The sequence below is a fragment of the Oryza sativa genome, chromosome 6 (assembly GCF_034140825.1).
Source record: "Oryza sativa Japonica Group chromosome 6, ASM3414082v1".
NCBI classification, from domain to species: domain Eukaryota; kingdom Viridiplantae; phylum Streptophyta; class Magnoliopsida; order Poales; family Poaceae; genus Oryza; species Oryza sativa.
The window spans coordinates 5,594,618-5,607,088 of NC_089040.1; the positions used below are offsets into that span (position 1 = coordinate 5,594,618).

At 40.7% G+C, this 12,471-nt stretch overlaps 1 protein-coding gene and 1 non-coding gene across 2 annotated transcripts; one reads left to right on the forward strand and one right to left on the reverse strand.

Moving 5' to 3' along the window:
• Positions 1 to 1,075: 1,075 nt before the first annotated feature.
• On the reverse strand, positions 1,076 to 1,157 carry TRNAS-GCU (transfer RNA serine (anticodon GCU)). Its single transcript has one exon. It is a non-coding gene; the product is annotated as a tRNA-Ser (tRNA).
• Positions 1,158 to 3,536: 2,379 nt separating this feature from the next.
• LOC4340441 (uncharacterized) lies at positions 3,537 to 4,147 on the forward strand. Its single transcript, XM_015787061.3, has one exon. It carries the CDS (start codon positions 3,649 to 3,651, stop codon positions 3,958 to 3,960), a length of 312 nt encoding a protein of 103 aa, XP_015642547.1. The 5' UTR covers positions 3,537 to 3,648; the 3' UTR covers positions 3,961 to 4,147.
• Positions 4,148 to 12,471: the final 8,324 nt, after the last annotated feature.

A 12,471-nucleotide genomic window follows, 5' to 3' on the forward strand; every position in this document is an offset into this window, starting at 1 on the left:
GGCCGGGCCTCGGCTCCACCACTGTTTGCATCTATTGTAAAAACTATTTTACAAATAAACCCTCATCATAACTAAAGATTCATGGGTCAAGATTGAGCTATTTCGACTTTTCGAGTATATACAAAATGTATGTTCATTTGATTAATTTTGTTTCTAACAATTATTTTTAATATATTTGAGAAAAATTACTATAAAGACATGCACAGTTATGGTCACCGAATATAAGTTAAATGATTTTCACACGAATTTAAACGAAATCAAACTCATTCCTTAAAAACCTACAAATATTTGTGCATAGCCTATAAAAAGCATGTGCCAATAAAAAGTAAGGGGTCATGCAACCACGAAGAACTGTAGGACAATAACTTATAAAATTTGTAACAAATATTAAGTTATTTAGTGTATTATCATAATATTAGTCAGCCTAACCTATGTCTAAACTCAGCCTAACCTATGTCTAAACTATGTTTTTTATGAGCAACGATAAACCTATAAAAAAATTACCACTCCCACGTACCACATAATAAAATGTCTAGAGTCGTGCGAATGGGCAATATAGGCTAGTTCAAAGTGAAACAAGACTGAAAACTTGGAAGGACTTTGTATCTATCCTCCATCACCTGTACATAAAACATGAATTTCGTTTTTTTAGAAAGACCAAAATTCTAATTCCATGATGGCTTCATTTACTGCGTATTATTCTCTGTATAAAGTGGTTCTTTTTTCTTTAACAATTTCACGATTTACTGCAAAGTATTCTCTGTATAAAGTAGTTCTTTTGTCCGTAACGAACAAAATTCTTTTTTTCCCTTAACAATTTCAAAAAAAATATTGGCATAAAGGAGTTTATTTTTACTTAACGATTGTACGACAAAATTATTTTATTCTTAACAATCTCACAAAAAAAAAATATTGCCATAAAGGTGGTACACTGTAACTGTGAAAACAAAAATTTAAAAAAATGAAACATAACCATTGTCATAAAGGAGGTAAAACAAAAATTAAAAAAATGAAACATAACCATTGTCAAAAAGGAGGTACACTGGAACTCCCAACAAAAACAAACAAAAATTCACGACGCCTGAGAGATTCGAACTCTCGCGGGGAAACCCCATGTACTTAGCAGGCACACGCCTTAACCACTCGGCCAAAGCGTCGTCTGTGCTAAAGGTACAAAGCGCTTTTATATGTCATAAAGCAATTGCTTTTCACAAAGCGAGACTCTGAAGACATGAAGATATCTGAATCTGATCGGATATCCATCTCTCCTGCTATCTGCACTAGAAGAAATGAGACGCTAGCAAAGGACTTGGGATTTGAGAAGCAAGCATGACACTGACGTTATAAGCCACTGAGCACTTGCTTGGCTTGCAAGAGCTAACTTGCCTTGGAATACTGCGTCCAGATTAACCTCCTGGCCGCCACGTGAACTCACGCTGTCCTGCCGTTGGGTTTTTGTTCATTCTAAAGCTCCAGCAGTCCAGCCTCCAGCGCACAAGAAAAAAGCTCAAAAAATGGATCACCTCATTTCCTTTGCCAATTCCAGCTTCCTTCTGAGAAAGGTCTAACGATTAGACGCAAGAGAACACTTGCCCGCACGGAAAACGGAGCAGCGATTAGCAGGTGATTAATTAAGTATTTGCTTTTTTTTAAAAAAATAGATTAATTTAATTTTTTTAAGCAACTTTCATATAGAAATTTTTTGCAGAAACACGTACGCGTGGAAAACGAGAGAGATGAGTTGAGAAGATGGTCTGGCTCTGCTCTATCAATGCATGGCGAATAGCATATCACCTGACGTTAACTTCCTGAACCAAGCAAAGTAGTACAATAGTACATGTCTTCACACAATCAAACACATTGACACATGTAGTCCCTCTGTGGACTAGCTTTAGTTTAGAGCACTCGCAATAATAAAGTAAGATGCTCTCTATAAAACATGTACATCTCAGCAATAGACTAGATTAATAGTAAACCACCTCAATAGTATATCTACATCGGTATCTATAGCTCTCTAATGCATTGCCTCGTTTTTCTCTATAGACTATCTCCAAGTTAGCAGATAGCTTTGCTCTCTCTCTTTATTTAATATCTTCCAAGTAGAAAAATATGCTGACATGGATCTCTTGTAGAGAGCCTATAGATAACCATTACGGGTGCCCTTAGAAAAACCGAAATCTTGAACCGCCCCACTCCATGTAGTAAGGGGTTGTTTGGTTTACAACTAAATTTGCTACATCTAATCTTAAGGCAAGCCACACTTTTTGATAGACAGCGTTTGGTTTCTGCCACAATTTTACTTTACCTAACTCCTAGCTACTTGGCATACATGTCATATACTCTATGGTACTCTTTTTTTTTTTTGCCTAACTTTGCCTAAGCTTAGTTTGTCATTTTGTTTGCCATAAAAGTTTGGCAAGATTAAACTTAGCCACCTTAGCAAAAAAAAAATATGTGACAAATTTAGTTGCCAGCCAAACAAGCCCTAAGGCTCTATTCTTTCCTTATTAGGGGCAATTGTAAATTTACCATAGCTTTAAATCGTTATTGCAAGATTGTCATTAGAAAATTGCAAAAACACCACTAGAATTGTCATTTGAGTGGCATCCTTGTAAAATTGAAAAAACTTGTGGAAAATTTGCAAATGCCCCTTTTTATTGAGATGAGAATTTTATCTCGATTTTTATTAGCACATATTTTAAACAGCTAAACGGTATATTTTGTGTTAAAATTTCTTATATATAATTGTTTTAAAATAATAGATAAATTCTTTTTTTCAACTTTGAAACGATTAAAACCTAATTAATCATCCTCTAATGGTTTTTTCATTTTACACGCTCGTACTTAATCTTCATTTTCATTAAACTCAAACGAATTATTCTAACTAATCTTAAAAATTAAATATCCTAGTTATAAGCTGTCCCCTCCATAGTTAGTACTATAAGTTATGAGTTATATGAGTTATGAGTTATAGGATTGAGATTCTCTACAGTCGAATGCACGGTGCTTTTGTCACTGACATATGGACTCAGGGATTATTGGGTCCACATGAGTTATAGGATTGAGATTCTCTACAGTCGAATGCACGGTGCTTTTGTCACTGACATATGGACTCAGGGATTATTGGGTCCACATGTTAACAAAGTCACGTGATTTTAACTGCAGAGGATCCTGAATTCCTGATCCTGAGTTTTGAGCAGTTGAGCACTCATGTTCAGACAGAGAATTTAACCGAATTCAGACAGAGAATGAATGATGATTGATGGGTCATGGCACAAGGACGCTAAACCGAAGTTCAGGTGTGGGAACGAAACGTGCAGGCTTGTTGCACCTCATTTCCCTTCCTTCACAAACCTCAGCACAAAACCGATCGAAGCCAAAGGCACCGCGTATATCTGCTGGACTCTGGAATCCAGCACACTTCACCGGTTGCGTGCAAGCCTCACTCCAATCCAAATATCCAATGACACCAACACCATCAATCCTCAAATGCTCATTCTCTATATAAAAACCAAACCCAAGAACTCCTCCAAATCGACTAGCTAGCAGTGCCTCTCTAGTCTCTATACAAGAAGAATAAGAAAATCTCATTCTCTCTTGGATTGCAAGCTACAGTGTCTGCTCGGTGCAGTCACAGAGCTAGTAGCAATGGTCGACATGGCGGAGGCGGCGGCGTCCATGTCGCCGGAGCTCGCCGCGGCGCTGGCGAAGGTGGCCGTGTTCGCGGTCGTGCAGGCGCTGGTGTACCTCATCCTGCGCAAGTCGTCGGGCGTCTTCTCCCCGGACAGGACGGCGGCGGCGGGGTCGAGGTCCCTCAGCTTCCGGCCGATGCGGAGCATGAGCGTCCGCCGCTTCCTGGCGGCGCTCTCCGACGTCCCCGTCGGCGTCACGGAGGACGGTGGCTCGCCGGCGCCGGCGCCGGCGCCGCCGCATCGCGGGCCTGCAGACCTTGCCGAGTAGTTCATTGTTCAGTGGTTTCAGCTAATTAATGACAGTAGTATACTCGTAATGCATTTGTTCATGGCTATTGTGAAGAAGGAATCATTTAACATTAGATATACTTAGTAAGTTAGTATGTGCTGTTTGTGAATTATTATGATATAGTTTGGCTTTGTACACATTAATAAATCTTTTATTTTACTGTCCATCCAACAGTTACACGTATGGTATACTCGTGTTTTACAGATCAATCAATTAAACTGGATCATTCAGAGACTGATTAAAATACGTAGTAGTACTACCTGACTATATCAACTGAGCATATTCAGTACAAAGTTTTCAAGTCTACATGTATAAAGCATCTGAACCCGAATACCCCCGTATGCAAATCTGGAAACAGAAAATCACACAATAGTGAAGCATTTTGTTCAATTTGGACGCTACTATCCACTAATATTGTCTTCTTTTATGCGCCATCGTAAAAAGATAAATCGCATGTAAATAGTAATGTAAAATGTTTGAATGTACACTGTTTGGACCATGAATTTGTCTTCTTTTTCTCCACATGCAAATCAAATTTTGAGTTGATTTTTTATGGTACTATATATGTTACAGTATTCTCGGAATCTTTTCATATTTTATTGTGATTTTTTATGCACTTTTAAAACAGGTAGCACGGTAGCTCATGAGATTATCTCGTATGTGTGAGGCCCAAACTAAGTAAACTTTAATTTTCTCTACTTTCCTTGCTATAGTTGTTGGGAATAAGTTCACTTTGGATCCCTCACGTTGAGAGCGAGTTTGAAAAACAGTTGAACCGTAATACTAAATATAATAAGTCCCTAATATTATAAAACTGAATTAAATGAGGTCCGACATTATAGCACCCAGTTTTGTCTGACATGACGCTTTGACTATAGTCAGCGACTCAGGCACTCAGCGTTGACGACTTAGCCTAACTTGGTGTGGGGCTATGCTGAGTCTTTACTTCTCTCCTTCCCTCTTCCCTCTCCCTCCCTTGTTTGTACATCTCCCTGTGATGGAGCAAGGGCGGTTGCCCAAAGTAGTGTAGCGGTGAGGAGAGTGGTGTTGAGGTGGGGGAGAGCGAAACCGCTGATGCCGTTCACGAGGAGGCGGAACATATGTTGTGGTTGTGAAGAAAGTGCATGAGGATGGCGCAAGTGAGCTCACTGGAGGCGACGTCGAAGTCGTGGGAAGCTGATGTGGGTGCGGTGGTAGATGTAGAGGTCATGCGGAGCAATATCCCAAGGGCAGCACGACTCGCTAGGTCATGCAAAGATGTCGATGACTTGATAGAGAGGGCTGCGACTCGGGCCCCAAGGTGATGGGTGTTGGCGGTGGGAGCTACAGGTGGTTGGTGAGGAAGAGGGGGTGGAGAGGCTGACGAGGATGTGGATGGAATTGAGATGGAGAGAGCACAGGGTAACGATGCAGCAAGGAGATGCGCTAGACAGAGGGGAAACAAGAGAGCTCGAGAGCCGAGCGCTAGCTTGATGCTCGAAGCTCTAGAGGTTGGCAGTGACTTGGATTGGCCTCCTGGTGGCAGCGAACACCCTTCTCCTTGCCAGCTCCTCTCCTGTCGATCGCGATCCTTCTCCCTGCCTTCTAGCCAACTTCTCTCCCATCGGCCATAGCCCTTCCCCCGCCACTTGCCGCACACCACCCTTCTTCTCGCCAGTTCCTCTCCCATCGGCCGTGGTCCTTCTCCCTGCCGCCCACAGTGCATCACCCTTCTTCTCGCTGGTTGATCTCCCCACCGCTTGCTGTGCGCCATCCCTTCTGCCTACCAATTCCTCTCCCGTCGGCCGCCGCCTCATCCTTCTCCCCATCGGCCATTGCCCTGGAGAGGATAGGGGAGGGAGAGAGAGAGAGAGAGAAATGAGGAAGAAAATGCTGACCACTAACATGTAGGGTCCGCGTGGGTCTTGCTGTTGACTCAGCCATGTTGACCATAGTCAACTCGTCACGTTAGTTATAACTAGGCACAATACTGTCCTAGAAGGCTAGAACCTCGGATAATCCAGTTTTGTATGTTGAGAGACACGACGTGATCCAAACTCGACGTCAATATTGGGACCACCTATACATTTGGCGACAAATTTTCTCCTAAAAATTTGACAGATGTAATTGTAATACAATCGTAGTGTAATTACACTGTAACTTATATGTAATTACACTGTAACTTGCATGTAACTACAGTGTAACTTGTACGTAAGTTTCATGTAATTTTGAATCATTATATCTATTACAAGATTTGTTTTGCTGAGGAAGAAAAAAAATCACGGCACACACATATGTATAAGGATTTGTTCCCACAACCTCCATTTTACCGAAATAACATATTACAGAGAGATTTTTGAAAGTTACATACAAGTTACACTATAGTTACAGTGTAATTACATGCAAGTTACAGTGTAATTACACTACGATTGTACTGTAATTACATCTGTCAAATTTTTGGGAGAAAATTTGTCGACAAATATATAGCAAAATCGTCAATATTAGGGAACATAAGTGAACTTATTCCTGGTAGGTAGCTCCTAATGGGCCGTGAAGCCCCTATTCAAGCCCGATCTGGCTTAACGGATACACACACACACCCCTTACGTAAACCTGCAACAGCAAAGGATTGGAACCGGAAAAGAAAGATGCCATTTGCGTACATGTATACGCATAACGAACACATGCCACACACACACACACTGGCACACTCCATACCCCTCCCGTAACGATCGAAAAGCAGTTGGAGATGGCGAGAGTAATTGCGCAATTGCGCAATGCGTATATATGGTCCCCCGGCGCCGGCATCACCCGAACGTGCCGTCCATCCATATATACCACCACCGCTGCCAAAAGGTCAACACCCCACTAAAGTAAACACCACTGCCACCAGGACGCGAGAGTGACACGGACACTTCCACAGACACGGCCGTCTCCCGGTCTCGTCTCTCGCCCACGTTTCTCGTCCATCCCGACAACGAGAGCCGATCGATCGATCGCGCGCGCGCAGCGGAAACCGGCAGTATCGCTCGAACGACGTACGGCTCGCACACCGCGCCCTGCACCGACGCGCCGCGAGACGCGAGAAGCCAAACCCGGTGGAGTCCAGCGCGCGGGCGGCACCGGTGGCGAGCGGGCAAATGCGCTGCAGATGCCGCGTTCGGGCTTGGGGTCCCCCGTGCCGTGTGCCTCACCATTTTTTTCGGTGATCTGAGCCCGAGGGAGGGGTGGGGTCCGTACGTCCGGGTACTAGCTCGCCTATTGGCCTCAAAAGCTGTAAGTTGGCGAGCTCTGTTTACTCACCTGTGGCCCCCTCGGCTGATGGCACATAGTGGGCACGCTACGGCGACTGCGAAAATTCGGTGATCTCTCGGTAGGCTCCTCGCAACTGGCATCTGGAATTAACTCCAAGTACTACTTATTACTACCTCTGTCCAATAGTTGTATTTTTAGGATTTGAATTTGTTTCAAAATAATTATCACAATAACATACTAATGGTTTCATTAATCACTTCTCATTCAAATTTCTTTCTATTTTACTGTCATTTACCCTTCCACTCTTACATACATATCATTTAATAAGGGTATCATAATCTTTTTTCTTAAATCTTAATATATGCTAAACAACCTGAGTAATAGTACTTATTTAGTGGACAAGTATTTATTCAGATTAATAGTTAGAAATAGCTTTTTTGCGAAACGAGAGGCAATCAATCATTAGTTTGGAAAAAATAATTAATCCCTCCGTTTTAGGTTATAAGATGTTTTTGACTTTGGTTAAAGTCAAACTACTTTAAATTTGATTAAGTTTATTGAAAAATATAATAATATATACATTACCAAATTAGGTTTATTAAATTAATAATTAAATATATTTTTATAGTAAATTTATCTTGGGTCAAAAATAATACTATTTTTTTCTATAAACTTAAATTTGTGTCTGCATTGTGCGTTCCAAGTAACTAGCTTGTCTTTTGTCTCGCAAGATTCTTCCATCTTTTGCTCATCGTCGGTGGGAGATCGATCGACCGATCGATCACCAGCATTTCTCGCTTTAAAGCCATGGATATGGATCGATCACAGATCAGGCCATGGTGCAGTGCAGCACAGCTCCATGATCGATCACATGAGCCCATTATATAGAGCTCCCACACATATGCCTCCTTTTATGCCTACGCTCATGTCGTCGCATGGCATTAAGCAATTAGTTGGGGAGCTTTGCTCGTTTTGCTTTAACCTTTTTTACAATGCTAGTAGTACCATACTTGCAAAGCCACCATTAAAGCGCCACGCCCTTGCCTTGCTTCAAACGTACTCCATGGATCTGCATCTTTAGTGTAGTAGTGATAATAGTACAAAAAACTCTTTTCCCTTGGGATGCTAAATTCATCATGATTATGTCCTTTTCTTTCGTCGGATGAATCATGCTTAACCTTGTGAAATTTATAGGATCGAATCACAAGAACTAAGCCAACCAGAGAGGGGGGTGAATGGTTGGTATACCCAAAAACCGAAAACTTTTAGCAGAAATAAAAGTTACCCTTAATTTCGATGAAGATCGGTCTTATCGGAGTAGATTAGCCGGTCTGACCGAAGCGTAGCCACCGGTCTGACCGGTGTTGATCTTCCGGTTGGACTGCCCTGGAATCCTTGCCGCGCCTGATGTCGCCGCCGGTCTGACCGCCTCGCTCCCGCCGGTCTGACCGCCGATGAGTTACCGGTTAGACTGCCGAAACCCGGTAAACACAAATCGAAGAACTCTTAAAGTAGATGACAACTTTATTGATTCTCTCTATGTTTACAAAGTGCACCAACAGCACTCCTTACAAAAATTTCTACTAAACTCGAAACCCTAACTCAAAACTCAACTCAATTGCTCTCAAAAGCGATACCGGGAAGCCTCACGCTCCCCCTCTATTTATACATGAGGTAGGCAGCCTAAAGCCACGAACCAAACTCATATTAAGAGTCCTAAACACCTTAGGAAACCCTCGAATACAAGAAAGAAACTTTACATAGCCAATCGTACCAAATTTGGACTCCTTCCAAATTCGACTCCGTATCCCATACGCACACAATACCTCCATCGTATGCCATATGGAATCTCCATCAACCACGTGCATCAACTCTAGCCTAAGTATCCCGCATGATCTCTGACCACCACGGACGTCGTCTTATCCCCAAGCCGACTCCCGGTCCATCACCGCAAATACTCTCCCGAGGCATCGAGTCACCTACACATGAAATAAACAAAAAAACCATATTCCGAGACCAAGCTATCTCCAACTTGACTGATTAGTAACAAACAACAGTATTACACACGTATAGCATCCATCTAGAAGCCATAATCATGAAATAATCACGGATATCCAAACAAACAACCCAAAACCGAAACCGACACAGCGTCGGCCGGTCAGACCGCGGGCTGGCCGGTCCGACCGCTCGATCACCGCCGGTCTGACCGGCACACACTGCCCGGTCTGATCGGTCACATAAAATAACGAACCTGCGATTCACCTGTAAATCCAATCATCTCCAAAACCACTTCGTGAACAAAACCAATAATCTCTAATACCCAATTATTCATCACAGAATAATAATAAAAAACACCTTTGATTTTATAATCTCCCCCTTGATGAACACATTGGCAAACCAATAAAAAATGTTTTGGTGTTTGGAAAAATAAAAACAAAAGTGATAAAAAGCACACTTCGTACAAACGTACACATCGTGCTCAAAAAAATCCAAAAGAAAACTTCTCCCCCTTTTTAAAAGAAAGAAATTCCCAATTGAACCATAAAACAAGCTCTTCTCAACAACTCCGAAAATACACCTTGCTTCTCCAAAATTCCAAAAATTCCAAAACATTTTCACATTACTTCTCCCCCTTTTGACAATGATTTCATCAAGCATAGGAATTATGTTCATTAATGTAGACGAGCTTAGCATACATATAGCATATCATGTCATGTGTTGCAATAAAAAGAAGATGAACCCATCTATAATATAGCAAGCATGCATTAAAGTATAACCATGAACCAAAGATTTTACAATTAAGCTTGAATCAACAATCAAAATTCATGATTTCATACAATTTATAATGCAACATCTTAACAAGCACATAGGTTGAAGAATAAACACTAAACACATATACCTATTGTATTTATCACTCTTTCTCAAATAACCTTTCGCACAAAATAACCAAGAGAATTCTTTTAACCTTTTCTTTTCTTGAGCCTTTTTGCTCATATTTTTTTTCTCTTTTATTCCGGGTACGTCCTTGTCGTCAAGACTGTTTCCAGGGATTCGGTACCCATTATTTTGCTCACATCGAATACGTCCTTGTTGTCAAGACTGTTTCCAAGGATTCGGTATTCATTTTTTTTTCATATTTTTTATTCTCTTTTTCACAATGAGCAATTAAAGATATTTGAGGAGTAACAATTCAATAAAGCATATATAGAGAGCATTTATAAATCAAACCATATGCTAGCATCAACATTGCATATTTGCTCAATTCAAGTAGAATTTAAGTGTCATGCATCATCTCCCTTAAAAGCAAAATCTAAATCTCATGAAAAGACTAGAATACATACAAGCTATGCTAGAGACAAATAAACCTTCAAAGTATTGCTAGCATGTACAAGAAAATACCATATGTATAAATAAAGCTCTCTTTTCTCAATTTTTTCATTGTCATATTATTGCTTGATAAAACCATGAGGTACAAACTCCCCCTCAAATTATGCCAAAAGGATGAATTATTCCCAATTCACCACGAAGAAAAGCAAAACGATTAAAATCCAAAGGTTTAGTGAAAATATCAGCAAGTTGCAACTTTGTGTCCAAAAACTGCAATTCAACATCTCCCTTCTCAACATGATCCCTCAAAAAACGAAAACGAATATCAATGTGCTTTGTGCGTGAGTGTTGAACAGGATTCTTAGCAATGTTAATAGCACTAGTATTATCACAAAAGAGAGGTACTTTCTCAAAAGTAAGACCATAATCTTTCAAAGTAGATAAAAGCCAAAGAATCTGTGAACAGCAACTAGCAGCAGCAACATATTCAGATTCAGCAGTTGATTGAGCAACACTAGATTGTTTCCTAGAAGACCATGCAATCAATGATGTACCAAGAAAATGACATGTTCCACTAGTACTTTTCCTATCAATTCTACAACCACCAAAATCAGCATCGGAATATCCACTTAAGCATATAGAAGATGAAGTAGAATACCAAATTCTAAACTCAAGTGTATGATTCAAATACCTCATTATTCGCTTGACCGCTTGACAATGTGAAGCACGAGGAGAAGCTTGAAAGCGTGCACACAAACACACAGCAAATTGTATGTCTGGCCTAGAAGCAGTTAGATACAACAAAGATCCAATCATACTTCTATATTCCTTTTGATCAACAGCTTCACCATCTTCATTAGGATCCAACACAGCTGTAGAACCAATTGGTGTTAAAATTGGCTTGCAATTCTCCATCTTAAACCGTCTCAAAAGATCCTTCGTGTACTTCGTTTGATGCACAAAAGTACCTTGAGGTGTTTGCTTAATTTGCAATCCCAAAAAGCACGATAACTCACCCATCATGCTCATCTCAAATTCCCTGCACATAGTCTCAGCAAAATCTACAACCAAAGCGTGAGTCGAACAACCAAAGATGATATCATCCATATAAATCTGAACAAAAAGTTAATTATCACCATGCTTAAGAACAAAAAGGTTTTGTCAACCTTTCCCATTGTAAAACCTTTCTCAAGCAAAAAAGTTCTTAAGCCTATCATACCATGCCCTAGGAGCTTGTTTCAAACCATACAAAGCTTTAGACAGTTTAAAAACATGGTTGGGAAAATCAGGATTTTCAAAACCTGGTGGTTGTTTGACATAAACTTCCTCCTATATAAAACCATTTAGAAAAGCACTTTTCACATCCATTTGATACAATTTAAAACCTTTTGAAGCAGCAAAAGCCAACAAAAGTCTAATTGCCTCAATTCTAGCAACAGGAGCAAAAGTTTCATTAAAATCCAAACCCTCCACCTGGGTAAAACCTTGAGCAACAAGTCTAGCTTTATTTCTCACAATCAAACCATCCTCATTTTGTTTATTTTTGAAAACCCACTTGGTTCCAATAATATTATGTCGAGAAGGTGGTTCAACTAAAGTCCAAACTTTGTTTCTCTCAAAATTTTCAAGTTCTTCATGCATGGCGTTAATCCATGATTCATCAGTTAATGCATGTGACACATCTTTGGGTTCAAAAGAAGCAACAAATGCAGAATTTGCACAAACATCATGAGTCGTTACCTTAGACCTTGTAGTCCGCTCACCTATATTACCAATAATTTGTTCAGGCGGATGTCGTCGTTGAATGTGCAAAGAAGCAGCAACTTCTGAAGTTGATCCACGTTCTGTATCAGTACTGGTCGAAGTAGTAATCTCCGGAGAACCATCTCGAACAACATCAACAGAACCCTCAGCCGACGACCCTGGCCG